Genomic DNA, 27,911 nt, shown 5'->3' on the forward strand with positions numbered 1-27,911 from the left:
TTACAGTCACGTGATTTTCTCTACGTCAGACACTACGTCCCAGATAAGCTCGGGTGTACGGAGATTAAAATTATGCATACTCCATTATAATTAAAAAAGGATCTATGATTTATTGATGCATGCATAGAAAAATTACAAAGAATACAAGAAGGAAAGAGAAAGAGAAAGATAATATAAATAACTTATTCTGTCATTTTCACATCTTTTAAAACAAGTACAAGAGGAACATGATCACTTGCGCCCCATGCTTCATGGCGAATATCACAGGAAACCACCTTGTCAAGCAGATCAGGTGTGATAACAAAGTAATCAAGACGCCAGCCTAGCAACTTGTCGCGGCATGCAAATCGATACGAGTAATAAGTATAATGACCCTTTGTATCGGGATGTAAATGGCGCCAGGTATCAATAAGCCCAGGAATATTATCGCTGGAAGGAGCCAATACTTTTGAAAAGTCGGTACGCTCCTCAATTGTGAAACCAGCAGATCTGAAATGTGGATCCAAAGATAATATTTATAAACAAACCACTTTTGGATATCCATGGCTATAAACTAATTAGAGCTACCTTTCATTAGTCTTTGGGCGCGCAAGATCGTCGGCTGTGTGAGCAACATTCAAATCACTGTATATTTAAAGACACAGAAGAAGAAGAATAAAATAATCCATCATTCGTTTGTTAAATTCGGTTATGTAGTTATGATTGAGCACTTACCCACACCAGATGACAGATTTATTGTCTTTTTGCAATGCCCTGATATGCTTTTCCATGTAAGAGTTGAAAACTCGGCGTTCGTCTAGAGACTTAAGTTTGTCGCCTGCATTAAGTACATAGCATGCTATAATAACAAATGAAGGGAACGATGCTGTGATAACACGTCCACGAGACTTGTCCTCATATCCAGGAAGTCCGTATGTAACAGACAGAGGCTTGTACTTTGAGAAAATTGCAGTTCCTCCGTAGCCTTTTTTGTCTTCATATGACCAATAACGATACTTATAGACCTTGTCGTTGACAGCAGTGGACACAGGGGAGTTTACTTTGGTCTCCTGCAAGCACAAGATATCTGCATCTTCGGCATCAACATATTTGTTGAATCCTTTTTTGATGCTTGCATTCAAACTTGCGACGTTATAAGAGGAGATCTTGATAGTGCCCTCGGGTTTTTCGGGAAAATCAAAGTTTTCTGGAAATACTTTGTTATTTGGCAGGGAAGTATCAATGGGTCCAGTAGAGGTCTTCTGTGCTTTAGTTTTTGGAGAGCCTGTGGCGCTTTCGTCGATTGTCGAAGAATTCCTCTTGACACCCATATCGGTCGTAAATAAGAGATAAAGTGTCAACTGAACGCGTTTGGAAAAAGAAGGTAGAAGTTGTCCATTGTGGAGACCAAATGTCAGGATTGGTTTGTGACTGTATTTTAAGAGATCTGGATGGCAGGTATTCGCCGCTCTTGGCCAATAATATATGTGTCCTAGATCAGTACAGACTTTAAAGACACTTTTGGGGAAAGAGCTTCTGAAACCAATAGGCATATATTTCATTTAAAAAAGCCATAAAATATCCTTGACCCTGTTCATTTGTCTTTCAATGCTCAAAGATATAGACTTCTACACGTGACGGTGTCTCAATGACGTCGAATTTTCTTTCTTTTTTTTTGGGAATAGAAGTGAAAGTTCAACTTTGAGGTTTTTTTTCTTTTTCTTTAAATACATAATATATATCTATATATTTTAATTTCATACTCACACATTTCAAAAAAATAAGAACAAGAATAAAACATCATGGCATCACGTCCACAGCCAAAACAGCAACGCCCTACAAATCCAACTAGACGTTATCGTGCTGGTCAAGTTCCTGAGAATTATGTCGATGACCTATCAGATTCTGATGAAGAAGAGGAAGAAGAAGAGGAACAACAACAGCAACAACAGCAGCAACAACAGCCAAGAAAAGATAGAAGAGAAAGACAACAACCAAGTGTTCAATTTGCGCAAAAGGAAGTTGTGACGGGATTAAAACAAATTGAAATATCAGAGAAAGATGTTGCATCCGATCGAAGACTTCGACGTTTACGACAAGCTCAAGAAGCAGCAGCAGGAGTAGAGCAAGATGATCAAGGTCGAAGAAGACGACGGCCTATAAAGGAGGAGGAAGAAGAGAAAAGTGATGAAGAAGGTGGTGAAGAAGAAAAGGCTAGAGAGCGACTACGAATGAAACAAAAAGCACTTCAACAACAACGTGAGCGTGAAGAAGCCGAAGCTATTAGGATAAAGGCAGAGGAAGAAGAAGAGGAAGAAGAGGAAGAGGAAGAAGATGAGGTAAGTTCGTAAGCCATTTATAGAATGCGTACATCCCATTGTGCTGATCCACTCTAATGCTTTACAGAGCTCAAGTGAGTACGAAACGGACAGTGAAGAAGAGACCGTTAAAGCAATGCCAAAACCAATGTTTATACCGAGGTTCGATTTATATATATATATATATATATATATATCTATACAAAACAATTACTAGTAACTAATATTATACTATAATTTAATTTATTTGTCTTATGGTAGATCACATCGTGAGACAGTAAAACAACAAGAAAAGCTGAAAAAGGAGGCAGAAGATAGAGAGCGAAGATACCAAGAAGAACTTGAGGAACGCAAAAAACAATCCCATGATCTATTAGCAGAAGAGTTGAAGCGTGAAAAGGAAGAGGGTAAGTTGAATATATAAGTATACTTAAGATTGTATAGATATGTGTACTAATTATTATTTTTTGGGGGTGGTTTATGCTAGATTTGGATAAAGACATGACAGTTTATGAAGATTCAGTAGATGATACAGATGGTCTTGATGAAGAAGCTGAGTTTGAGGCCTGGAAAGTGAGAGAATTGACTCGTGTAAAGCGAGATAGAGAAGAGCGCATTTCGTAAGTAATATTTGATGGTGTATTAGTGTTGGACATTAATTCTGACAATTTTGAAAATACACATACACATATATTAGACGTGAGAAAGAGCAAGAAGAATTGGAACGAAGACGAGCACTTCCTGAATCTGAACGGTTGGAAGAAGACCTTGCAAGAGCAGCAGAGACTCGAGATAAAGAAAAGGGACAGCATGCATTTATGCAAAAGTATTATCACAAGGGTGCATTTTACCAGGTATAGTTGATTTGTTTGTTTGTTTGTTTGTTTTTGGAGGAAAGAAAAAGTAGGCTTAACATTTGTGTATGTATAAATAGGATCCAGAAAGTGAAGTGCTTCAGCGTGATTATTCAGCGCCTACTGTAGATGAAGTACGCAACAAGGAAATGTTACCCAAGGTTATGCAGGTCAAGAACTTTGGTTTAGCAGGTCGTACAAAGTGGACTCATTTGACAGCTGAAGATACTTCAAGTATGGATGATCCTTGGAACAGTGGAAGTAATAAGAAGCAGCGACGGAACTAGGGTTCAAATAAAAGTAGACCAAATATATAAATATAAATACAAACATAAGCATATATATATATACGGTGGATTATAACCACAATTGAGTACAACGAAGAATCAGATATTCTAACCATTGATGCGTTAAATCAAGATATATAAACCCATTAATCTTGAATGGTATATAAATAACTACAAGACATACGTCTATTGATAAATTCATGTAGAAAACAGTCGATCTACTTCTTGACATCACACCAGTATTTGATATATAAATCTACTCTTTTTTTTTATGAATTTTTCTTTTGAATATGTCGCCTCTTTATTCGAGATTCCAAATGAGTAAATAATATTCTGTACAAGGTCGACACGATTATGGTATTTGGAAACTAAAGATATTACGTTGCTGTCAATATTCTTACAAATAAGGAAATGTCTATTCGATAGGATATATATAATGGACATGGATTAAAATGATATGGACCTTGTCAGCTGCATGCAAGATTACTACAAGCGAATGCCTTGTCTGAATCCTACAATGTTATACGTTACAGAAAGGTATAGTATGCACATTTACAGATTAATCTATAAAGAAAAACCTTGCCATTTTCTCAACTAAACTGTTTTGTCTTCTTCTTCTTCTTCTTTGTCATTATCTTTATTTTCAATAGAGTAAGAAAGTATATGATACGCTCTTGGTTCCCATCTTGAACAACTTGGAAGCTCTGGCGAAGCTGTTTTGTTAATAATAATAAAATAATAGAATATAAATTTATATATATATATATACGCACATTTCTTTATATAGATGTCATTATGCTCTCCGTATAAAAGCCTCTTTGGTTATTCCCACAGTCTATGTGTGAAAGATCAATGATCTCATCTACATATGTCTATTAAAATATCTGATATAAAAAAAATTGCCAAGAAAATGCTCCTCTTTATTTTGAAACGAGTATCCTCCAACCCATTTAATGCCGTTAGCATATCTAACTTGTATTTTAACAAACATGACATATATATATGTTACTATAATGTATAATAGGTAATCTTGGCATTGTCTTTAAAAACAAGGTTGCTTTTATTCATGTAATGAGATTCTAGTCTGTTTGACTTTGGTACATAATAAGAACATAAAATCATGTACATATTACTTTCTGGTTTTAGCAGTATAGATAAGCTTGTATATCTTTACATATATTATAGATTACTTTAACCTTTGTTTTTCTTCTTTCTTCTTAAAAAAATAAAAATAAAGAAAGTGTATTCACCCTCAAATAACTTGCCAGCCACTATTTTAGTAGCTCATCACTCAAGGGAGAAAGAAAAAAAAGTAAAGGGAAAGGGAATAAAGAGGGGCTGCATCTGAGTGCACTAGTAAGAAAGAAGTAGCACCGTCTGGAAACTAGAAAATCGATTTGATCTACAAATTTATTAATTATAGGGACTGCATGGTTAACGCAGAAGGATTGTCCTGAAATTTGACGGGGACTTTTATATTATTGATTCCTTTGGTTGTTGTCTAAGTGTTATGTGTATATTATGTTAGATCAAGAAGTGTGCGTTGCTTTGAACCCTTTACTTTTTTTCATTTTATTCACTTGTTTCAAAAGCTGTAATTGACAATTTAATAGAAAACAGACCATTAATTAAATGTGGTAAAGATCTAGTATAAGATTTCCCGGTTTAAACAGGATATGTAAACGCACGTTCAGAGAGAATATTGGCTAAGCTATAAAGATAATATACATAGAGCGACAGATATATGTCTATAGTATGGTTAGCAGTATCGTTACTATTGATATTCAATATTTAATTCAAAAAAAATTAAAATTAAAAAATTAAAAGATATTGAAACCCTCTTTCTTTCATCTGTCGTACAGCTGACAATTGTGTTTAGCTTTCTGGTGTGATTTTCCTGCTCCGAATTGTTGTGTCCTGACTGAGAATACAGAATGGAATATACATCAACTCATACTTTCTTATACTTTCTTCTTTCTTCTTCCTGTTTTTCTTCTCAATTTATCCTCTTTTTCCTTTTCCTTCCCTTTACTTCTTTTATTCTTCCTTCTCTCTCTCTCTTTGTGTGCCTAGAATTATTTTATGCGTCTCTGTGGAAATTTCAATAAACCAATTCCACGTAAAGTAGTCATTTGTGGAGACGGTGCGTGCGGAAAAACATCCCTTCTCAATGTATTCATGAGTGGATTATTTCCACATGTAAGCTTATTTTTCTATTTGAAAAACAAAAAACAAAAAAAAATACTGATAAATTATGCCTGTATTTTAGAGCTATGAACCAACAGTTTTTGAAAATTATATTCAAGAACTAACTATAGACGGTGAAGATGTTGTGTTGTCAATGTGGGATACTGCAGGTAAAATATTAAACGATATATTTATCGCTTGTATTTAAGCATAAATATACATAAAGAAAAGAAAGGAAAAGAAAAATTAAAACATCAAATATATTGTATTGTGTATATTTAAAATACAAACCTTGTCCTATTATTTTATATTTTATTATATTATATTATTAAAGGTCAGGAGGAGTTTGATCGGCTAAGAGCTCACTCGTACAAAGATACACATGTTATTATGCTGTGTTTCTCAATCGATAATCCGGATTCACTCGAGAATATTGCAAATCGGTGGTTGAGCGAAATCCAGCAACATTGTCCACAAGCAAAAATCGTACTTGTGGCCCTAAAGTGTGATTTGAGAGATACCAAGACAAGCACGACTCCAGTATTATATGAGCAGGTTAGTTAAACACGCCATCTATATAAAAGACATATAGGATACATTTCTTTTTGTTATATGAGAAAGGCGTGGGATTGGCAAAGTCTATTGACACATGCTGTGTTTGTATAAAAAAGGGCCTTGAGGTGGCACGTCGGATTAATGCAGTTCGATACCTCGAATGCTCAGCCAAGCACAATAGAGGTGTGCGCGAATGCTTTCAACAAGCTGCCAGAGTATCCCTGACAGGTAAAAAAAAAATCAAATAGAATGGAAACATGAATAACCGAGTCTGACCAATAATACTTCTTCTTCTATCCTTTGTGTGTGGGTGTGGGTGTGTATTTTATTGGTACGTTTAGTTAACAATGGGAAAAAGTCCCATTACTCAAGAGCATGTATTATTACCTAATTTACTTCTAGTATAACCCGCCTGCTTGTTATCTTTATCTATATCCCTACTATTATTATTACTGTCTATAATTTTATATTTTATATATATATATATATTACTAATACACCCACCCATGAATACTTTCTTTTCTCTACGCATGGTTATTTTCTTGGATCAATTGTTCAATATGAATAAAAGCAAAAGCAAAAAATTGATTTACATTTTTTTTGTATGTATAAATAAATAAATTAAATAAATAAATATTTTAATATCCTTCTACACGTTCCTGGATCTTGAGCAAATCAGAGAAGATGCCATAGGCAGTGACAGCAGCACCAGCACCAGCGCCCTGAATGATAAGACCGTTGGGGAAGTACTCGGTAGTAAACTTGATAATGTTGTCACTACCTTGGAGAGAGGCAAAAGGATGGGAGGCGGGGTACCTATTGATTTATAGCAAAAAATAAAATAAAAGTAAATAAATAACTGATTTATAATATAAACCAGCTCAAAATATTTCTATCGTATCAATATGTTCTTCAAAACTTACTTGATCAACTTGACACCACTCTTTCCACCCTTCATGTCAACCAAACCAACACAACGCAAGACCTGGTTCTCCTTCTTCGCCTCCTCATTCAACTTTTGAAAATGTCCATCAAAGTTGGGCAACTGGGCCATAAACTCTTCAGCAGTAGCAACCTTTTGGAGGGGCTCGGGGACAATGTTCTGGATCTCAAGGGTAGAAAGATCGAGATCAAGACCAGCAAGACGACCACAGATAGTAACCTACATTATCATTATTAATATAGATATATGTATATGTATATATTTCCTTTTTGTGTTAATTTCAATTCAATGCATAATATCCTGTATTACGTCAAAACCAAAAATATATCCAGCTCTATATCCCACATATATACACATATATGCGTGTATGTATGTACATGTATTATAGTTACTAACCTTACGGGCAACATCCATACCGTTGAGATCGTCTCTGGGATCAGGCTCGGTGTATCCAAGTTCCTTGGCGACCTTGACGATCTCAGAGAAAGGACGGGCGGCTGTGGTCGAAGACAAGGAGGAGAAGTTGTTGAAGAGGTAACTCAAGGTTCCGGAAAAGATACCCTCAATCGAGATAACCTTGTCGCCGGTCTTGACCAGATCAGCAAGGGTGGAAAGAACAGGCAGGCCAGCACCGACAGTGGATTCGTGGAAAGCCAGGGGAGTCTTTCCACCCTTACCGAGGTTTGCGGCAGAGGCCTGGATGGCACGGTAAAGAGAAAGATCTCCCGAGAAACCCTTCTTGTTGGGTGTGACAACCGAAACACCAGACTGCAACCACGAAGGGTAGAGCTTGGCTACGGCATCCGAGGCAGTGCAGTCAACAATGACAGCGTGCTCGGGGGACTTGGCGAGGTAAGCAGCGAACGCGTCAAGCTGGGCAGTCTGTCCGTGAGTAAGGACATCCTGGGCGTTGGCGTAGGTCAAAGGAGCGTAGGAGGTGTCAGACAAGACCATCTTCTTTGAGGTAGTCATAGCGACCACCTTGAGGTGCTTGTTGGAGGTTGCCTTGAGCTGAGCAACCAACTCTGCACCAACGAGTCCGATTCCGACAATACCGATGTTGACCATGATGACAAGATTCTTTTTTTTTCTTTTCTTTTAAAAAGAGAGAGAGAAAAATAAAAATAAAAGGAAATTAAAAAATAAAATAAAAAACAAAACGACATTAAGATGATGGAAAAAGATAAAAAGTCATGTGACCCAAAATTGCATGCATTAGTGAGAAAGCTCACAATCAGTGTTGTACAGTAAGGCTGTGTGACTTGATTAAGTTCAGTAACATCAGGACGTTCTTTTGCACACCACATCATACCACGCTATACCTCACTATACTAACTTAATGCACGGCACTTTCTCTCTCTCTCTCTCTCTCTCTAGCTTATGTATAAACTTCTTGTAAAGGTAAATAATAAAGGTGGGTCTTTTTTTTTGGTCAAGAGTTATCAGATTTGGTTTCTCAGTAAACCAGGTATAATGACAAGGAAAATAAGTCCCGCCAAAATTTGACACCATTCAAAAGCTTCTTTAATAGTTAAAGAAAGCTTGTAGAGACAATATTTATTCTGCTCTTTTTTAAGAGCAATAAATGAAACAATTGACTGATCCTGGCGATTGTTACAATTTCTTTTTGGAAATACAAAAATGTATTCAAAGCAAAATACAGGGAATAAAAGTTTAAAATGTCAGTGAAAAAGGTAATTGCGAAGTATGATTTTCTGCAGAGTATAAAAATAAGAAGAAGAAGAAAGGGAAGAAGAATTAAGGGAATAAAAGAGTGAAAAATAATATTAGTGTAATGGCTGTTGTGGGTCATATTTCTTACTTTACAACAAGAAATCAACGCATTCCCAACAGAAAACTAGTCTAATTAAAAGTCCAGCATTCTGACTTGATTTCCAAGCCGTAAAGAGACAGAAGCTCGGTCATTATTTGAAAAGAGGGGAGGGTACCATAAATACTCAAAAATCACTCAAAAGTTCTTGTGGACTTAGTAATCCATAAAATAGTATGACCACCTTCCTGATGTTAAATGTGATTATATTATGTACCGAGCAGTTACCTTTGCACACAGTGAAAACTATCGTATTTAATAAATGAATACAGAACAACTATTATTATGATTAACTTTGAGGTTTTGGGGAGCTGCCTCCAGTCAGCTCTAATCCAAATATATATATATATATATATATAAAGGTTAAACCCTCTGCATTTTTATTTTTATTTTATATAATCATTTGCTCTTGTTATTTCAACGGTCCACCACTCCAAGCCAATTTGAAACTGTCTTTATTCTTACTGTTATTATTATTATTATTATTATTATTATCAAATACATGCTATATACACAAGAGGTCTTGAACATATGATCATTATGTACCTTTTATATCGTATATTGAATTAATAGCCATTTTTGGAAGGACCCTGTCAGATTTAGAGTAGAAAATGCTTTTATCTGTGTACTTTAAACTCAGATATATTGATAAAATCAACAATAGTGTAGTACTTCTTCTACAAACCAGATGGAATTGATACTCAAGTTCATATTCACCGAATTGATAAGAGTAGCTGCATAAAGATAGAGGGAATCCAAATACTTAGCGAGTTAATAAATAATCAGTAGAAATAAATAGCAGAAATAAAGGGCATATTTGTAAATTTGGCAAAGAATAAGCGAATGCGTCGAAAAAAAAAGAACACCGTAAGAAACTTTTTGCCAAGGCGTGGATACCTCGGTACCATCCTTTCTGTACCGTAATATCAAACGAACCTTATCTGAGAGATTTTCCGAAGAAATTTCCAGGAAAACTAAATCTGAAGGTAAAACAAAAAAGAACTGAAAAACAAGCTCCTAAGAGTATTCACAGCGGTTTGTCTAAGCCTAAAATCCCATTTTTTTTTACTGCTTGAATATTTTAGTGAAGTGCTAAATTTAGGAATCCGTTAAATATCATTGAAAAAATTGGTTGAAACATTTAGCTAGATAAACCGCTGTGGGATGCTCTTAAGCTGTGTTATATTTTGTGCCGCGCGCACCTCCTTCTTTATAACGTCAGTCAGATAATCGCCAAAAATTATACAACAATAATATATGACTTTTGTACACAAAGAGACGATTTGGTAGCCGCGTTGTAGCTCTGAAGGCAAACTTATAGTACCACTGTCAGTTTGTGAATGTCCATTTATTTAATATTAATGCTGTTTTTGATGTAAACTTCAAAATAAGCAGCAGATTGTGCCAATATGACATTCTCCAATACTTGTTGCTGAAGAACGTAAATGATAAATGAACTCCTGTTTTAAAACAGTTTGTAGAATATGGATCCATTGCTATGAGTTCAAATTGCTTCTTTCAAAAGCTATAGTGCAGGGCATATATTTCAGCTTAGTTCAGTTTAACTTTTTTTTCTGACATGCATTGCAGAAATGCAAATGCTATATATATACTCTTCGAGAATTGGCAAGAATATCACATCATTTTTGAAGAAGAAAAGGTGTTGGTTATTGACTGTACTGGGAATGTTATACGTACATCTCTCAATACACCCACACAAAAATCGAAACTAATGGCCTCGACAAGTATGTTCTGACAGATAAGAAAATAACGAAAAGGTTGTATTTTTTTTTATTGTATGTTCCCAATAATATAAATTCCGTCACTTATTTAGCTCTCATTCTCAAATTCCTTGTCTCTTTCTCTCTTGCCTTTTGTGCGCTTGTATATTATCACATAAACCTTGAATAATGAAAAACATATTCTGTGTGCCATAAATCCAATAAATATAAATATGTATATATTATGAAGTTTACTCGCATTTGAATGGACTGTCAGCCAGTAAAGTCTGTTTTAGATTCAAAGAAGTGAAAAATAAAGAAATGGTCATTTGGTAGTCTATTGATCTATCTTTCATTACAAAAAAAAATATTTCTCTCTTCACCATACTCCAAAAAAAATCCCATTCCAATTTGCTCTCACTACTGGCTCTGTACTTCACATATCTATTTATTTTTTATACTAATTTTCAATATATATATATATATATATATATTCCCAATACATAGTTTACTGGGCTACAGCGAGAAAACTCTCTACATACATACATACATATATATATTGTTTGTCCATTAAAGACGGGCCCATATCCAACCAGAAAACCAGGATGTTGGTTTTGGAGTAAATATACGACCATCACTTGTATCAACTGGCTTGCACTCTTCTAATCTACCTACGGCTGGATCGTAACTTGGATCCTCTACATTAATACTACTACTACTATCTGACTGAGACGGGGGTTGCAGCTGGATTACGGTGACAGTAATGTCATCGCGGTAATTGCGAGAAGGTTTACGGGTCAGGCGTTTGGAGAGTTCAAGGGTTGGGTTCGAGACCGGTGCTTTGATGTGCACGTTCTTGTAAACTGCATCGAACAAGAGTGCCTGTCTGATCATGTGTGTTGCAGGATTGGCGTCAGGTCCCTTTGTGGATATGAGCTCTGCCGCGACCTGGTCTCCATCCGAGCTACGGACATTATCCCAGCTGAGTTCATCCCACAGGCCATCGGTACCCAGGATGATGTACTTGTCTTCAGGAGTGAGCTTGTGGTGCGTCACGAGTGGTTTGGAGGACAGGTAAGGAGGAGTATGGTAATGCACGACAATACGATGATGATAACGGGCAAATGTGTGATAAATATCGTATGGAATGAATGGTAAGACCTTCATTTGATAAGGAACAGGAACCTTGTACATAATATCACCAAATGCTATAATATATAGATGAGTAAGTATGTGTGTGTGTGTGTGTTTGATTTATTTATTTATTTTGTACGTGTTGGTAGTAGCTAGATAGGACTTTTGGGCATTATATCTCTTTTTCTTCTTCTTCTGAACTTACATCCTCCAACAGCAATCAGACCAAAGATGCGCTTTCTCTTAACAATATCTTCAGCCTCATTAGCAGGGTGCTGAGATATCATGTATGCCTTCCAGTCTGGATGAGCAGGCGATTGTTCCTCGACTATTCTACGCCCAGTCCAAGATCCATCTTTTTCCTGTCTAACGACTACAAAACAAGTTATATACATACACATCTATTGATTATTACTAGATCTACGCAGACACACACATACACACACACGTATATATATATATACGCAAAATAAAGAAACAAATATTAAGAAAAACCTTGCCTACGACACGAGAATCACCGGTATTTGCAGCATAGAGATCATCTCCATCCAAATAAACAGCACATGCACATGAGCCAGTGATTGCTTCACGAATGTACAATTCAGCGGCGGCGGGGTTAGGGTGACGACTGACTGCGTCTCGAATGTCCTTTTCATTTGAGCGGTTGACGTTCTTTGGGAATAAGGCATAAAAGCGTTGTTGGATGTCGTCGTCAAGGGTGACAAAGGCCTTCGAGAGAGTTGATTCTACGGCCTCTGGGGTTTCTGGTTTGTCTGAGTCTAGTTGACGGGCGACGTACTTTGGCAACTGTGTTTTTATCATTCTTGAGCAGTCAGGACCAATATGGCCTTTTTGTTTGCAGATACAGATACAGATACAGATATTTAATTTAGAATTGGGTGAGTATGTATATGAATGTATTGCTGCTATTATTAAAGAAACTAACCATCATAAACACCAGCAATCAAACCCTGGGTTCCAACCAAGTTAACACTATAGTTGTCTTCGACAGGGTTGTTTGAGGCGACTTGACTGGTGTATACTGCCTTGACGCGGTCTAGTGGGGTGCGGGTGACAAACTGGTCGGCCCTGAGACGTTCGTTGATGGTCTCGGGAGACAAGAGGGTGTAAGGACGAGTGTCTCTGTTTGCATAATGGTCGATTACAGGAGCCTGGACTTGTTCTTTTTTGAGTAGTTCTTGCTGTTTCTGTTCAAACAGGTCTTGCTGTTGTTTGTAGACGATGTAGCCCACACCAGAAAGGCCTAGTGTGGTGGCTGTGGTAACTGCAGCGCGAAGTGGAATCGGCATGTGTCTAATGGACAAAGAAAGGGCATCTTTATTCCCTAATTTTTTCTTACGCCACCCAAACAAAAATCTCCCTCCCTTTCTCCCTTTCTCCCTTTCTCTCTCTCTCTCTCACAACGTGTGTGTGTGTGTGTGTCTGTCTTACCCACCCCACTCTACTCCACCCATTGAAATCATCGCTTTTCTATCCTTTTTTAGGTATGTTTGATGCTTACGGAGTACAACTTTGAAGTTAAACCCCCTCTCACTCCTCCTCCTCCACCCTCGCCCTATCAATTGCCATTTTTCTTGTTCTTTTAGTTTAGGATTGGTATACTATATAAAGGTCTCAATGATGGTTATTATTTGATATAGCTAATATATGTTTATTAACAGAAATTGAAGATTGTATGTCAATTTTGAAGAGGGTTGGTTGGGATAAATAGATGATTAATATTATTTGGCTTGAAGTGTTGCAACCGATAATTTGATATAAAGCCTTGGTTTGATCCTTTTGTGGTTTAATTTCCCCCTTTTTTTTAGTTTCAAAAGATTGATGAGATTCACTCTTATAATCATTTGTGTCCCTATTGTTATTCTTTTGTAGACGTCTTTAAGATGAAATACCGAAAGAAAGGAAAGGAGAATAAAGCAGAAGAAGAAAAATTTACTCTCAGGCACACAAAAGTCAATAGGCCAGTGTAATTTGCATTAAAGCCAATCGATAAAACTACTTTTATCTGAAGATCCGAGATTATTTTCTATTGGCTGAATGTTTTCTGGAAGCACTACATTTGTAGATGTCCAGACTTTCTCCCTTTCTCTCTCTTGGTGTGTGTGTGTATAATTAATTTGATGAAAATGAAAATGGCTTGGCTTGGCATGACACTTGAATAAGGTATAAATGTATTGATGTATATAGTACCTGTATTAACCTTGTTATTAACCTTGTATTTGACTTGTAGTAATTTTGATATTAGTATTGGCGTAATTATTGTTGTTGTTATTTTAGAATAACATGTAAGAGATAAGTAGATAAACTTTTGACTTTATTTTATTTTTTATTTTTATTTTTAATCAAGAAATGTATTATTTCCATTTTAGTCCTTATTTTATCTTTAAATCTCTATGTTTTCTAAAGTGGTTCTTAATAGTATTGCTTTTTATTTTGGTGTTGAACTGTTAATAGAAGAGGAAGAAGAAGAAGAAAAAAAGGTCTCCTGATTTTTGTGCTCCACAGATTATTTTATATATACATAATATAATATATATAAAAAGAAAAGAAGGTTTATGTGTGAGTGTGTTTATGTACTTTTGATTGATGTACTCTTTTGTGCTTAGAATGATACTAACATCCGGGTGCACACAACAGATACATATCTTTGATTGGATGATACAATTGACTAGGCCATTATTATTATTATAATTATTGTTTTAGTAACTTTATATTGATACATTGTACATTGATACATTGTACATTGTACATTGTTGAGTGTGTGAATAGATCTGTATAAATAAATAAATAATAAAATTGTTGTCTTGTTGTTATAGATACAGATTACATAGATACAAATTACATACATATATTGATACATACATCGCATATACATATATTATAATAAGGCTGCCTATCAGAATGTCTGCATGAATATCAAAACATCAGCAGGTCTCATTTAATTTATATATATATGTGTCCAACCTTCTGGAATCTTTTTTTCTTTCTTTATATATATACATTTTATACAAATATGTTTCAATACTTTAATACTTCTTTACTTACTTGAACATATACATATACATATACTATTATTTAATAAAAATAATAATAATATAATATACTGTATATCAATGTGTACAAGACCTAATCAACTAATCAACTAATCGACTAATCGACTAATCGACTAATTGATTGATTGACTAATTGACTAAAGCTATTAAAGAATAGAGTATTATATAAATAAAATTAAAATAAAAAAGAAAGAAAGACCGGGTTTTTTTTAGGTGAGCACAATATGACGTCATTTAAAGACACAATATGTTTCAATTTGTGGGAAAAATAAAATAAAGAATTGCGTATTAAGTTATCGTACTGTACTGCACTGCACTGCACTGCACTGCACTGCACTGAACTGAACTGAACTGAACTGTACTGTTGTGTTGTGTTGTTATGTATCTGGTATAGTGTAAAATATGTAAAGTGTGTAAAGTGTAACATGTAGTGTGTGTGTTTTTTTTGGGATACAACTTCTTTTTTTTTTATATTATATATATATATATATATCGGTGTTCTAATATATCTGTAATTTATTTATTTTTTTTTGGGGGGAGGAGGAGGAGGAGAGTTGCTAGGGACGGTTTGGTAGTCGGATAAGATCAATTTTTGTACCGAAACTTTATTCGGTCACAAAATAAAAATAAATATATAAATATAGAGCGGGTTGTTAATGAAACAAATACACACATAAATAAATTTATTTGTATTATTGTTTAAAGTGGCTGATATATATATATATATATCTTCAATTTGATTCAATTCATTTTAATATGTTTCTTAATCAAATATATCATGTTTCAATATGCTTCAATCATTTTATATATATGTATATATATATATGTTCCTTAATTCAATTTGTTTCAATTTTAATTTCAAATATATAAATATATATAAAAATCAAAATCAAAGTCAAAATGGAAAGAAAAAGAAAATCAAGGAATATGTGTGTGTATTAAATATCAACCCAGACAGTCAACATGCATTCTTTTTTTTTGTTAGGCAAAAAACAACAAAAAACAACAACAAAAATAATTAAGCAAGTAAATCCAAAAGAATAAAATAATAACAAAGAATAAATACATAAATAGAAGAGACAAAGAGATTTAATCTAAAAAAAAATATAGAGACATAAAGACAAAGACAAAGACAAAGAGTTCCAAAATTACCTATATAAAAGCCTATATTGAATGTATACATTGTGTAATATATATATAATTTATTCAGATATATACATCTTTATTCATTTATTTTATTTAGTAATAATTCTCTCTCTCTATCTTTAACTTTATATATATAAAAAAATATTTTATATATATATATATATAATTCGGTTGCCTTGGTAACCATTTGAGTTTAAGCTCAAACCGTCACTGCTTTTTGTTTTTTTTTCTTCTTTCTTTCTTACTTCATTTGTTACTCTTTCTTTCTTTCCTTCTTCTTTTCTTTTTTTTTTATTCTTTTTTTTTTATTCTTTAATTCTTTTATATCTTCTTTATATTTATATATTTATTTTGTTGCTATAGATACTATATATATATATATATATTATACTTTTTTTTATTATTATCTCGATTGATTTATTCTCTCCATTTTACACTTAAATTACTATTATATATAAATACACATTTATATATTTATATATATATAAAAATATATTGATTACCAAAGCAACAAGGAAAATCAAAATCAAATCAAAATCAAATCAAAATCAAATCAATCAAGTTTATTTTATAAAGCAACCAACGCACAACAGACAGCCTTTATATTAATAAGACGAATAAGAAGAATAAGAAGAAGAAGAAGGATAATAATAATATCAAAGCCTTTATCATTGCTATTATTATTATTGTTGTTGCTACTCTTGTGTCTTGTCAACTACGATGAAATCGCCATTGTAAGCTTCATTTTTATTTTATTTTATTTTACTTTATTTTATATTATATTATTATTTTTTATGATTCACCTGTCCAACGATACACTACACCAATCTACACCAATCTATACCATACCATACCATACCATGCCATACCATACCAATCTACACCACACCAATCTACACTACACCACACTATACTACACCACAGTGCACTACACCACAATGTGCTCTATTGCACTGTACTGCACTGCACTGTACTGCAATAAAACACAATACAATACAATACAATACAATACAATGACATTACTTTCTACACAAAAGAACAACATTAAACATACTTGACATATTTTTTTTTCTTACTTACATATTTTCTCTCTCTTTCTCTCTCTTTAAATATATTTATATATATAATATATATAAATATATATAAATATAATACACATACTTGTCCTTTTACAATCTCCTTCACTCTTTCTCCCTTTCTCCCTCTCTCTCTCTCACACACACTTTCTTTCTTATTCATTGTTTTGCCTCACTCTCTTTCACTCTTTCTCTCTCTCTTTCACTCACTCTCTCTTTCTCTTTATTTTATATATATATATATATACTTTTAATATATTTTGATATAAAATATATCTATTTTTATATTATATTATATCTTCTTTGCTTTGTTGCTATATTATGTGTAGACCACAAAACAGTATTCAATCAAATGGTTCTATCATCGGTCAAAGCGCCCGCACTACAAGAATCAGCAAGGCAACATCTACCCCTGTGTCCAACAAAAAAACATTCCGTATTGCCCTCAAATCTCACTCACCGCCAACCCAACCTATCACTTCTGCGGACATTCCCAAGAATAGCAACAATAATAATAGCCTTACTACCAAAAAGAAGAATCCTAAGAACGATACTCTATCCGTCGTAACCCACACCAAACATGACGTGAGTCCACTGGCTGCCAAGCTCAGACAGCGATTGTCAGCAGCAATGGCCACTCTAACCGTTCCCAGCTCAACAACCCACGTCACAACATCTCCGCACTCAAACCAACCTGTACCTTCACACACACCAGCATTACAACCAACCTCAAAATCAACCACACCCACACCCACACCCACAACCAAAACGTCAGATCAACAAAATATCTCTTCCGGTCTTGCCTCCGCTGCTCTCACCGCCACCACCTGCCCTACCACTTTTGCTGTCGATAATGATAATGATAATGATAATGACACTGATGCTACAATTGCTACTGTTACTGCTACTCCTAATGCTACTGCTACTGCTACCAGTACCGTTGCCGTTACTGATGCCGCCGCCCACCTGTCGTCCGCTGATTGGCCAACCGTTTCTCCTCACACTCCTCTTCCTGCCACTTCCACTACTAGTTCCACTCCTAGCTCTACTTCAACTGCCAACTCAGGTTCAAATGCTAATATTAATGATAATGATAATGAAAACTCCTCCAATTCTGATTTGAATGACAATAACAACGACAATTCCAATTCCAATCAAAATACCATCAACAAGACAGAAAATACTCCAAGATTGCGTAATTTGCGTTTATTGAAAGATTATCTGGCTCTTGTGGCAATTGAAGGCTGTCAGGTTGACATGGAATCAGATGCTATCCAGATCACCGTCTCAGATCAAAGTCACGCCATGTCCTCTCACCAAGCCATAGGTTACCAGGGCGCAGTCTGGATCGAAGCACTCGTACATGCACCCTCCGAAATGGAAAGTCGGCTAAAATCAAAGTCAATGGCATTGTCATCATCCATAGGTCAATCCAAAGCAATGGATATTGATATGGATAATTTATTATCATTATCATCATCTTCTTCTTCATCAATATCATCTGCATCTGCATTAGCATTAGCATCAACATCAGCATCATTATCATCAGCAGCAGCAGCAGCAGCAGCAGGAGTATCAGCAGCAGCAGCAGCAGCAACAACAACAACAACAACAGCAGGAGTATCAGCAGGAGACGTACATCAATCTCAAATCCAAGAACAAAAAGGTAAATAAATAAATAAATAAAAATAAAAGCTAATTGGCTATTTGTGTGCTCACATCATATTAATCATATTTTATCTTTTATCTTTTTTTTTTCATATTTGACTTTTATCTTTATCTTTGGCTCTGTCTATTATATATGTCTATATCTTTATTTTATTTTATTTTATATTGTATTGTATTGTATTGTATTATTTTATATTGTATATATAAATTTTTTTAGTGCTTGTCGGTCAAAGAACAGAATCAACCACCTCACCTTATACGGTAACCCGAGGCCTCGATCGCCGCCGACCAGGTCGACCGTCGAAACCCAAATGTTTCTTGTACGACGACGAATCTGCCACCTCTCATTCCAATTCTCATCCCTCGACTTCATCCACGACCTCTACCTCTACCACGACCACGACTCCAACCTTGAATTCGAATTCTCGCTCTCCTATCAAGAAACCCGAAGACAGGATACGTACCAAGCGTCATCAGCGACCTACTCGTAAATCTCTCGATTGGGCTGAAGAACTGAAAAGAAAGAACAGAAAATCAAGCACTTTATCAGCAGCTCGTTTAGCAGCAGCCCGTTCAGCAGCAGCAGCAGCAGCAGCAGCATCATCATCAGCATCATTATCATCATCATTATCAGCATCATTATCAGCATCAACAACAAAAACCAAAACATCATCCTCTTCTTCAACATCCTCTTCTTCATCTGTGCATGTACCTGTACATGGATCTGCATCCCTGTCTGCGTCTGCACCTACATCTACATCGCCATCAACATCATTGTCTTTATCATTATCATTATCCTTACCACATGGACCACGCCTGCCGTTAAATATCAATCGTAATGGTAGCAATGGAATTAGTGTTAATGGTGCTAATGGTACTAATATGAATGGTAACGGCAGTCTGGTACAATGCATCTGCAACACCCCCCATGAGGAATTTGGATCGATGGTCCAATGTGATGATTGTTCTTCTTGGCTACATGTCGAATGTCTGGCACTCAACCATACCGAACTCGAAGAAACTTTCCGGTGTCCATCGTGTTACATGTCTCTCGGTGCAGGTAAGACTGCAAAACTCCTGAGTGCAGTCACCTGGCGTTATGTCGCCCAATGGAAGAGCCGGCGTTTGGCAGCAGCCATGCATTGTGATTCAGGCAGCGACGACGACGACGATGAGGGCGTTACCACAAACACAAACACAAACACAAACACAAACACAAACACAAATCCAAATCCAAATCCAAATCCAAACACACACGCACACACTATGACTGCTACCACTACTGTTGCCAGTAGTACCAGTGGTGCTAGTACAACTACAAACAAACACAAGAAAAACAAACACAATCTCACTCTTACTACCACTGCCACTGCCACTGCCACTGCCACTGCCACTGCCACTGCACTTGACACCAAAAATACCAATACCAATACTGTTCATAGTACTAGTAAAAACAATGGTCAAACTAGTCAGACACATGCATCTATCAGTAGTAGCAGTGGGTATCCATCGCCAGTATTGTCTAGTGTGGTGATTCCATTCAATGAGACCTGCAGCCCACCTTCTTCTTCTTCATCTCCTCCTTTGGGACCTCTGGCCCTTATTCCTGATGCAAGGGGTGGTATGAATGTAGTCTTGCCTCCATCTCCGGCATCATCTCTGTCTTCTTCTTTTGTGGATTGTCCAGTTCCGTCTAGTCCTGCACACAGTGAAGATACCGAAAGTCCTAGCGAGGCCAGCACACCGGATCAGACTGGAGGATTTGATTGCTTTGAGAGTATGGAAATTGATAGCCACAACCATAATCATCGTCATCAAAATACCAACAACAACAACAACAACAATTCTGCTGCTACTACTCTTACTACTGCTGCTACTTCTAGTACTACTACTAGTACTAGTACTGCTTCTCATAACAACAACAGCAATGCCTACAATAATCATCATCACCAAGCACTCGGTTACTTTGCTCATTTTGGATACTTTGGACAGCCTGACCCAATAAAGGAAGAGATGTTTGGTCCCCTTGCCAGTGACGTGTTTCTCTGTGAGAATATGTAAGTATAAAATTTTCATGTATCTAGTATTATTGTATTGTATTGTAGTGTAGTGTATCTTAACTAAACCTAACCTAACCTAACTAATTTTTATTTTTCTTTTCTTTAGTGACAATGCTATTTTTCCTGTCAGTCCAACCACAATGGATTTTGCACCTGATCTTCCACCTTCCTACATTTGTTCACAGTATCTTTCGGAAATGTCAACCATTGAAGAAATTTAAACAAACTCAAAGGAACATTTTTTTATTATTATTTTTTTGGTTATTCATTTGTCCACACAAAATCTGCTTTGTGCTCTGTGTATATTTGGCTATCAAAACAAACAAACAAACAAACAAACAAACCTTTCACACTTACTTATTCATATATAACTCCCATGCACCAATTTATTTTTTATTTTATTTTTCAGTACCCCCCCCTCCTCCCCTCCTCCTTTTTTTTTTAATTTTTTAATTTTTTAATTTTTTAACTTTCAAAAACAAAAAACATTCATTTCTTATTTCTTATATAATTTTTTATTTTATTTTTTTATTTCTTTCTCTCCCCCCTTTTATATTTTTATATTTTTATTTTATATTCCAAAATTGTAAATATTTCTTAAAGAAAAACAAAACAAACAAACAAAAAAAAAGCTCTTTATTTCTTATTTTATTGTAACATATTTTTACTCTTTTATTTTATTCTTCTTTTTACTATATATTTTTTCTTTTCTTTTCTCATTATTATTTTATATTTATATATAAAAAAATATATATATATTTTATTTTATTTTATTTTTATTTGTAAAATGTAAAGAAAGTAACCAATAAAAATAAAGAAAATAACCAACAAATGATGATTCGTAATTAATTAATTAATTAATTAATATATTTATATATAAATATTGGTGTCAATTGTTGTTTGATTGATTGAATTTTGATTTAGTAGGAAGGAATGTTTGAATGCAAGGAGTCAATCAAATCAAATGGTTCAATTTTTTTTTAAAGTGTATATTAAATAAAGAACCCTGACAAAGATTCTTTTGATACCTTTTTTTTTTGAGGGGGTCAATTGTTATCATTAATCTATTTAATACTCCCTTTATTTTCTTGTGTGTGTGTGTCTTCTCAATTCACCCCCTCATACAATGACAACCATCACAATATTTACTGGTAAATAGTCAATAAGAAACTCAATCTGAATTCATTGGAATGTGAGGTACATTAATTGGCATTAATCACATGATATAAATCTTATTATTCTACTTCATTACCTATCTAATAAAAAATAGTATTATTATTATTATGTTTCAAATTTCAGTTTCAAATAATTATGGATCTTATTTTATTTATCCACCTTTTTTTTCTTCTTTTCTTTGCTCACTTAACCAAACAATTCTCACGTGATATTTAATAAAGGATTATCGCTTACATTATTTTATTTATTATTATTATTTTTATTTTTATTACCCCACCTTGTTTAATTAATCTTTTTTTTTCTTACTTTCTTATAATACAATGTCAGCAGTAAAGGCACCTCTCAACCCACTCGCAATAGCAAAGTTGCTCGGTCCATCAAACCCCACACTTGACCACCTCGTCCGGTTCCTGAACTCTGTTCGAGGCACCGACAAAGTGCTCATGGTAAAATAATTAACTTTTGTTGAGTCATCAAGTTGGAATGTCCATTGATCTCTTTGTGTCATATAGTTTATTCAATATTGGTCCAAGGTACTCATCTGGTGGCTCCAGTTCCGCTCTCCTGCCGTAAAATCAGTATCGGGCGCCCTGAGTCTGGTCAACCGCATCCAGAACTTTGCTTCACCTGTCAGTGACTTTAGAATCCTGTTGCGCTACTACGGTCTGTTGCCCTTGGTCCAGTATATGCACCACATCGAATACAACCCCCCAGCCAGCCCGGTGGCCTTGACAATCGAACGTCTGCAGAACTGGTGCAACGTTATCTACTACCCCCTCGAGCACATCTACTGGCTCGGTGCCCACCAGGTCATTCCAATCTCCCAGCAAAAGACTGATTTGATTGGCATGTGGAGCTGCAGATTCTGGGCAGCCTATGTCGTGCTCGAGTACGGCCGTCTTGCCGATCAGTATCTCGGCCTCAAGTCCCGCGAGACCAGTCTCTTGAAACGTGTCAAGGCTGGAGATATCGAACAGGACGAAGATCCCGAAGCAGAGATGGCCAGCATCAAGGCCGAGAGAAACTCGATGCTCATCAATGCCTGCATCAACACTGGGTAAATATAAATATAGATAATATATTAAGGATTTTGTGACTTGATCACCTAATTATATATATACACACAAATAGATATCTTCCTTTGACAGTTCACTGGTCATTGGCAAAGTCAAGCTTCCCTGATGTATTGGTCGGTGTCTTTGGTGGTGCTGCCTCTATCTTCCAAATCTACTCTGCATGGAAGGCTACTGCTTAAACTTGTCAGCGTTCTCCATACTACAAAAAAAAAGAAGAAAAAAAGAAATTATAGGATGGTGGTAGTAATGGGATGTAAAAAGAGTTTTATTTTTTTTATTTGTTTGTATTTCTATAAGTGTATAAGTATATCATATCATATCATATCAATAAAATAAAGAAAGAAGAAGAAGAGGAAGAAGAAGTGTAATAATACAATCTAGTAGTGGTGGTTTTTTTTTGGACTTATTTTTAAATTATTCAATTGAAAATATATATATATACATATGTAAATCAAGTCAATTATCTATCTCCTATAGTCAATTCACTTGAATCACCTTACTCCTCATAACTTCTTTACCTTTAATTAATATTATATATATATATATAAATTTTTATTTTGAATTGAATTTAATTGAATTGAAACTAATTTTTTTTTTGAAAATAAAATAAAATAAAATCCCATTGGTCGGTTCAACCTTGCTCTTTATCAATCCCCCTTCCCCTTTTCTCCTTTTCTCTTCTTTTCTCTTTTCTTTAAATCTACAAATGGGAATAAACGTCACAGATTATTTGCCTGTCTCAACTTTGGACTGTGGCTAATTCTACCTGCACCACACTACGTCACTAATCCGAATTTCTCAAAAATGCATGACGTGGTATCTGTAGGGCCTTTTTATTTTATTTTATTCTATTTAAAATATATATATATATATATAGAAAAAGACCGCCAAGCAAAAAAAAAAAAAAAAAAATTAAAAAAAAAATAGGAGCCACTCATAATCCAAAAAAAGAAAAAATTAAGGGACAGAAATGCTACACACAGACAGACGAATTACAGACAGACAAATATACAAGCCAATAATATTAATATTAATAATAATAATACAGCAGACAAAAGACAAATATATATATAGAACTAAAACGTATAGGATAGATAGGTAAGCGGACAGGGATACACTACACAGTAAAGACAGTACAATATAATATAATATAATACAAAGAAAGGGAAGGGAAGGGAAGGGAAGGAAGGAAAGGCGTACAAGCCGATAAACCGATAGGACTGATAGGCAAAATCCAGAAATACCAAATTTCCATTTCTTACTTTGTACTTTTCTCTCTTTCTCTTTCTTTCTTTTATTTGATTTTATTTGATTTTATTTGATTTCAATCTTTGATATCCCTCTATATATTATACATACTTCTCTATTCCTTTTTTTTTGTTAAGAAAAAAAAACAGTCTTAATCTTCAAACTATACAATGGACGACATGATGGGAGAATCAGGCGAAGGACCAGCCTATAATTTGTTTGTCCAGAAATCTGCCTTTGAGAGAGTAAGCTACAAACATCACTTTAAATTCATTCACTTTTACTTTCTTTCTTTCTTTCTTTCTTTCTTTTTTAAATAAAAAAAAAGCAAGAAAGGAAAATATTGGGACAATAGAACAATAGATATGCAAAATGATACATGAAATGAAATGAGACAATGTTAGAGAGGGATGAGGACAGATGAGGTCTGGGAAATGGATGAACACAAAAGGATAACAACAGTACAACTATTTGTTAATTATCTTGCTTTGTTTGTTTATTAATAATAATAAAAAAAGAGGTGGCAACAACTCTTGGATAGATCTACACCTTATGTCTATCAACGTTGGACTGGAACAGGCATCTTGTTAACATTGTTTATGATTCGTATTGTTCTTGCTGAGGGATGGTACATTATTTGGTAAGTAAATAATACTTTTATTGATTTTTTTTTTTTTTGGTTTTGGTTTTGGTTTTTGGAGTTTTACTAATTCACAGGAATGTGTTCCTTTAATTTTTATTGTTAATTCTAGTTATGCTCTCGGTAAGTATTAGCGGCTTTAATATATATACATACATAAATTATTATCGATTTCTATTCTCTAATTTGGTTTGATTGGTTGGTTGGAATTATATATATATAATAAAGGAGAAAGGGGGAGAGGAGGGGGGTTTGGAAATTGAAAAAAAAAAGTTCAAGAAAGAAAGAGAGATATATGTATAAAGGACTGACCAAATATATATACATATTTTATAGGTATCTATCTTCTCAACATGTTCCTTGCCTTTTTGACACCAAAGATCACACCTTCAATGGAAATGGACAACCAGGAAACAGAAATGGAAGAAGGTCCTTCTTTGCCATCAAAAGCCGACGAAGAATTCAAACCATTTATTAGAAGATTACCAGAATTTAAGTTTTGGTAAGTTGTTTATTTATTGTTTGGGAGAGTGAATGTGTATATATATATATATATATGAGCATTGTTTCTAATGGTTACTGTGTGTAAATAGGCATGCTGTCACTCAAGCGACCGTTATTGCACTGGTCTGCAGTTTCTTCCGTATCTTTGACGTCCCGGTATTCTGGCCTATTTTGTTGGTATACTTTATCATACTATTTGGTATCACAATGAGAAGACAGATCAAGCACATGATCAAGTACAAGTACATTCCCTTTGACCTCAACAAGAAGAGCTACACCGGAGGAGGAGGAGGAATTGGAGGAGGACATGGTAGTAAAGGACGATAAAGAAAGAAAGAAAAGACAAGACAAGAGATGATAATTTCTAAAGTTATTACCTGTGTTTTATTCTTCTTCTTCTTCTTTATATATATATATATATATATGTAAATATATATAAAAGAAGAAACAAAAATACATATATATCGCACATAGCGAAAAAATCAACCAACCAATCAACCAACCAACCAAATATAATAAATGTACTTTTATCAAAAGGCAGAGGATTAATGTGTTCTCTCTTTCTCTGTATATGCATATGCATATATCTGTGTGTACAGATAATAAGCAAGTAGAAATATACGAAAAATAAATAAATATAGATAAAGAGATGTATGGGTTATAGTCTAGAAATAGCGAAATTCAATACGCCTTTTTATTATTATAATTACTACTACGACTATTGTTCTTCTCCAAACAAGTCGACCTTTTGTTCCAGTGCGTCTGACAATTCTTCATTGAATAATTCATCCAGAGTGTGGTTGTCACGACTATAGAACCACTTTCCTGACTCAACATCATAGTCAAATCTCTTGGGTCCACTAGATAAGAAAATTTTGTGTTGGTTAATTTGTTAGCTCATGTTAATAATCTTCTTGCTTGGTACCTTTTGGGGGAAGAGAACCAGATTTGACGGTTTGGAGGCTGTTTGTTCAATACATATGTACCCTTTTCACCAAGTTTCAATGTCATTACACCTTGCTATAATATTAATTAATTAATTCATAAATTCATAAATTCATTCATTACATATATATATATATATATATGTATGTATGTACGTTTTGTCTATTTGTTTATTTATCCACATAAAATAAATGAATATTCAATCAACTACTCTAATATATCCATTTTCTTCTTTCTTGTAGAAAGATAGTCTATACTTACAGAATATTCAACATCGTATGCGTCCATGTCAATCTCATCACCAATAGCTTCCAATCGTTCAACCATCAAATCAAATGTCTTGTCAGCTGCTTTATGGTAATCTTCAGGGGAAAGATCACTGACAATATTATTATTGTTATTATTTTGAGAAACGATAAATATGAGTCGACAGGCATGGCATTCACTCTTTCTTCTTCTACTTCTTTTTAGCCTTTTGCAATCAAATAAAATAAACTCACGCAATGTGATATTGTGTGCTGTAGGTTCGCTGAATAGATCCAAATGATTGCATGAGACGTGCAGGTGCGGTAGGAATAACAGCAGCTACTCCTATGCGTCTTGTGGCCACTGTCGAAAGGGATCGGCGAGTGATGACTGGGAGTATTAAGCGTGAGGCGATTCGTGCGGTAAACATTGAATAGAATAAACAAGGTTTCTTATAGATGAATTTTAAATAGCCAAAAGTATACTATACAAACACACACACACACACACACACAACATCCTTCACCCCTTTGACAGCTTTTCAACTCCGACATTAATCCCTGTGTGTGTGTAATATATATATATTTTTTGTATTTTTATTTGAGACTTTACATATATTACTTTTTTTGGCTTAATATTTGTTTGATGTATGGCATCATATGCGCAAGAAATTTCAAATGATTTGAAACGCCTGTAAAAGAAAGAAGACCAAAGAGCTTATTCTGGAAGAATTTCTATTAAGCAAATGAAAGAAAATAAAATAAAATAAAAAAAGTAATACCATAGTAATCATTACTCTTTTTTTTTTGTTGATTTCAAATAGATAATCAATTCTTGGGTTAATTGTAATGGAAAATGATAATAGACTTTCGGTAACTGTTTGTCTTGAGCTCTTATAGTTTCATTCAAATAAATACATCATAAAGAGTATATATATATATATATATGATTAACAAGATAAGTTTATTTTAATATCAAGTGTTTTATTGATTAAATACTTTTTTTTTTTAAAAAAAAAGAAATAGTTGTTATAATTCATAAGCATTTTGTAATAACATCACCGAGTCTTTTTTTTATTCTTCTTCTTCTTCTTCTTCTTCATGTACTTCTTGTCTAGGAACCTCTTGTAAAGGTACTTTTTTGATATTTTACTGAACAGAGCACACGGTCTTTAGTTGCCAAACAAGAAGATGTAGATTAAAACAACAGAAGAAGAAAAAGAAGAAAAAACAATTATGTCAAT

At 34.5% G+C, this 27,911-nt stretch overlaps 7 protein-coding genes across 7 annotated transcripts; 3 read left to right on the plus strand and 4 right to left on the minus strand.

Annotated features, from left to right (window-relative positions):
• Positions 1-88: 88 nt before the first annotated feature.
• Positions 89-1,310, minus strand: PHYBLDRAFT_134873 (hypothetical protein; the record flags this gene model as incomplete). The annotated part of the gene is made up of 3 exons (XM_018429679.1): positions 89-489; positions 568-624; positions 715-1,310. 3 exons carry the CDS (start codon positions 1,308-1,310, stop codon positions 183-185), a joined length of 960 nt encoding a protein of 319 aa, XP_018289408.1. The 3' UTR covers positions 89-182.
• Positions 1,311-5,520: 4,210 nt separating this feature from the next.
• On the plus strand, positions 5,521-6,571 carry PHYBLDRAFT_57424 (hypothetical protein; the record flags this gene model as incomplete). The annotated part of the gene is made up of 5 exons (XM_018440239.1): positions 5,521-5,637; positions 5,708-5,795; positions 5,960-6,180; positions 6,297-6,408; positions 6,522-6,571. 5 exons carry the CDS (start codon positions 5,521-5,523, stop codon positions 6,569-6,571), a joined length of 588 nt encoding a protein of 195 aa, XP_018289481.1.
• Positions 6,572-6,702: 131 nt separating this feature from the next.
• Positions 6,703-8,191, minus strand: PHYBLDRAFT_74916 (hypothetical protein; the record flags this gene model as incomplete). The annotated part of the gene is made up of 4 exons (XM_018443040.1): positions 6,703-6,996; positions 7,104-7,342; positions 7,520-7,996; positions 8,024-8,191. The coding sequence occupies 4 exons, from the start codon at positions 8,189-8,191 to the stop codon at positions 6,819-6,821; spliced, it is 1,062 nt and encodes a 353-aa protein (XP_018289409.1). The 3' UTR covers positions 6,703-6,818.
• A 2,915-nt stretch (positions 8,192-11,106) lies between these two features.
• PbPdhPCa (PDH phosphatase) lies at positions 11,107-13,119 on the minus strand (the record flags this gene model as incomplete). Its single annotated transcript, XM_018438593.1, has 4 exons — positions 11,107-11,883; positions 12,015-12,182; positions 12,310-12,657; positions 12,756-13,119. 4 exons carry the CDS (start codon positions 13,117-13,119, stop codon positions 11,246-11,248), a joined length of 1,518 nt encoding a protein of 505 aa, XP_018289410.1. The 3' UTR covers positions 11,107-11,245.
• Positions 13,120-22,282: 9,163 nt separating this feature from the next.
• Positions 22,283-23,459, plus strand: PHYBLDRAFT_126109 (hypothetical protein). The gene is made up of 3 exons (XM_018429081.1): positions 22,283-22,455; positions 22,522-23,066; positions 23,141-23,459. The coding sequence occupies exons 1-3, from the start codon at positions 22,330-22,332 to the stop codon at positions 23,262-23,264; spliced, it is 795 nt and encodes a 264-aa protein (XP_018289411.1). The 5' UTR covers positions 22,283-22,329; the 3' UTR covers positions 23,265-23,459.
• Positions 23,460-24,386: 927 nt separating this feature from the next.
• On the plus strand, positions 24,387-26,016 carry PHYBLDRAFT_134881 (hypothetical protein). Its single transcript, XM_018429680.1, has 5 exons — positions 24,387-24,578; positions 24,852-24,973; positions 25,086-25,096; positions 25,310-25,475; positions 25,567-26,016. Exons 1-5 carry the CDS (start codon positions 24,504-24,506, stop codon positions 25,802-25,804), a joined length of 612 nt encoding a protein of 203 aa, XP_018289412.1. The 5' UTR covers positions 24,387-24,503; the 3' UTR covers positions 25,805-26,016.
• A 179-nt stretch (positions 26,017-26,195) lies between these two features.
• PHYBLDRAFT_114730 (hypothetical protein) lies at positions 26,196-26,788 on the minus strand (the record flags this gene model as incomplete). The annotated part of the gene is made up of 3 exons (XM_018428410.1): positions 26,196-26,337; positions 26,403-26,497; positions 26,684-26,788. Coding segments are annotated over 3 exons (342 nt in total), but the record flags the coding sequence as incomplete, so codon positions are not given.
• Positions 26,789-27,911: the final 1,123 nt, after the last annotated feature.

The sequence above is a fragment of the Phycomyces blakesleeanus genome (assembly GCF_001638985.1).
Source record: "Phycomyces blakesleeanus NRRL 1555(-) unplaced genomic scaffold PHYBLscaffold_16, whole genome shotgun sequence".
NCBI classification, from domain to species: Eukaryota; Fungi; Mucoromycota; class Mucoromycetes; order Mucorales; family Phycomycetaceae; genus Phycomyces; species Phycomyces blakesleeanus.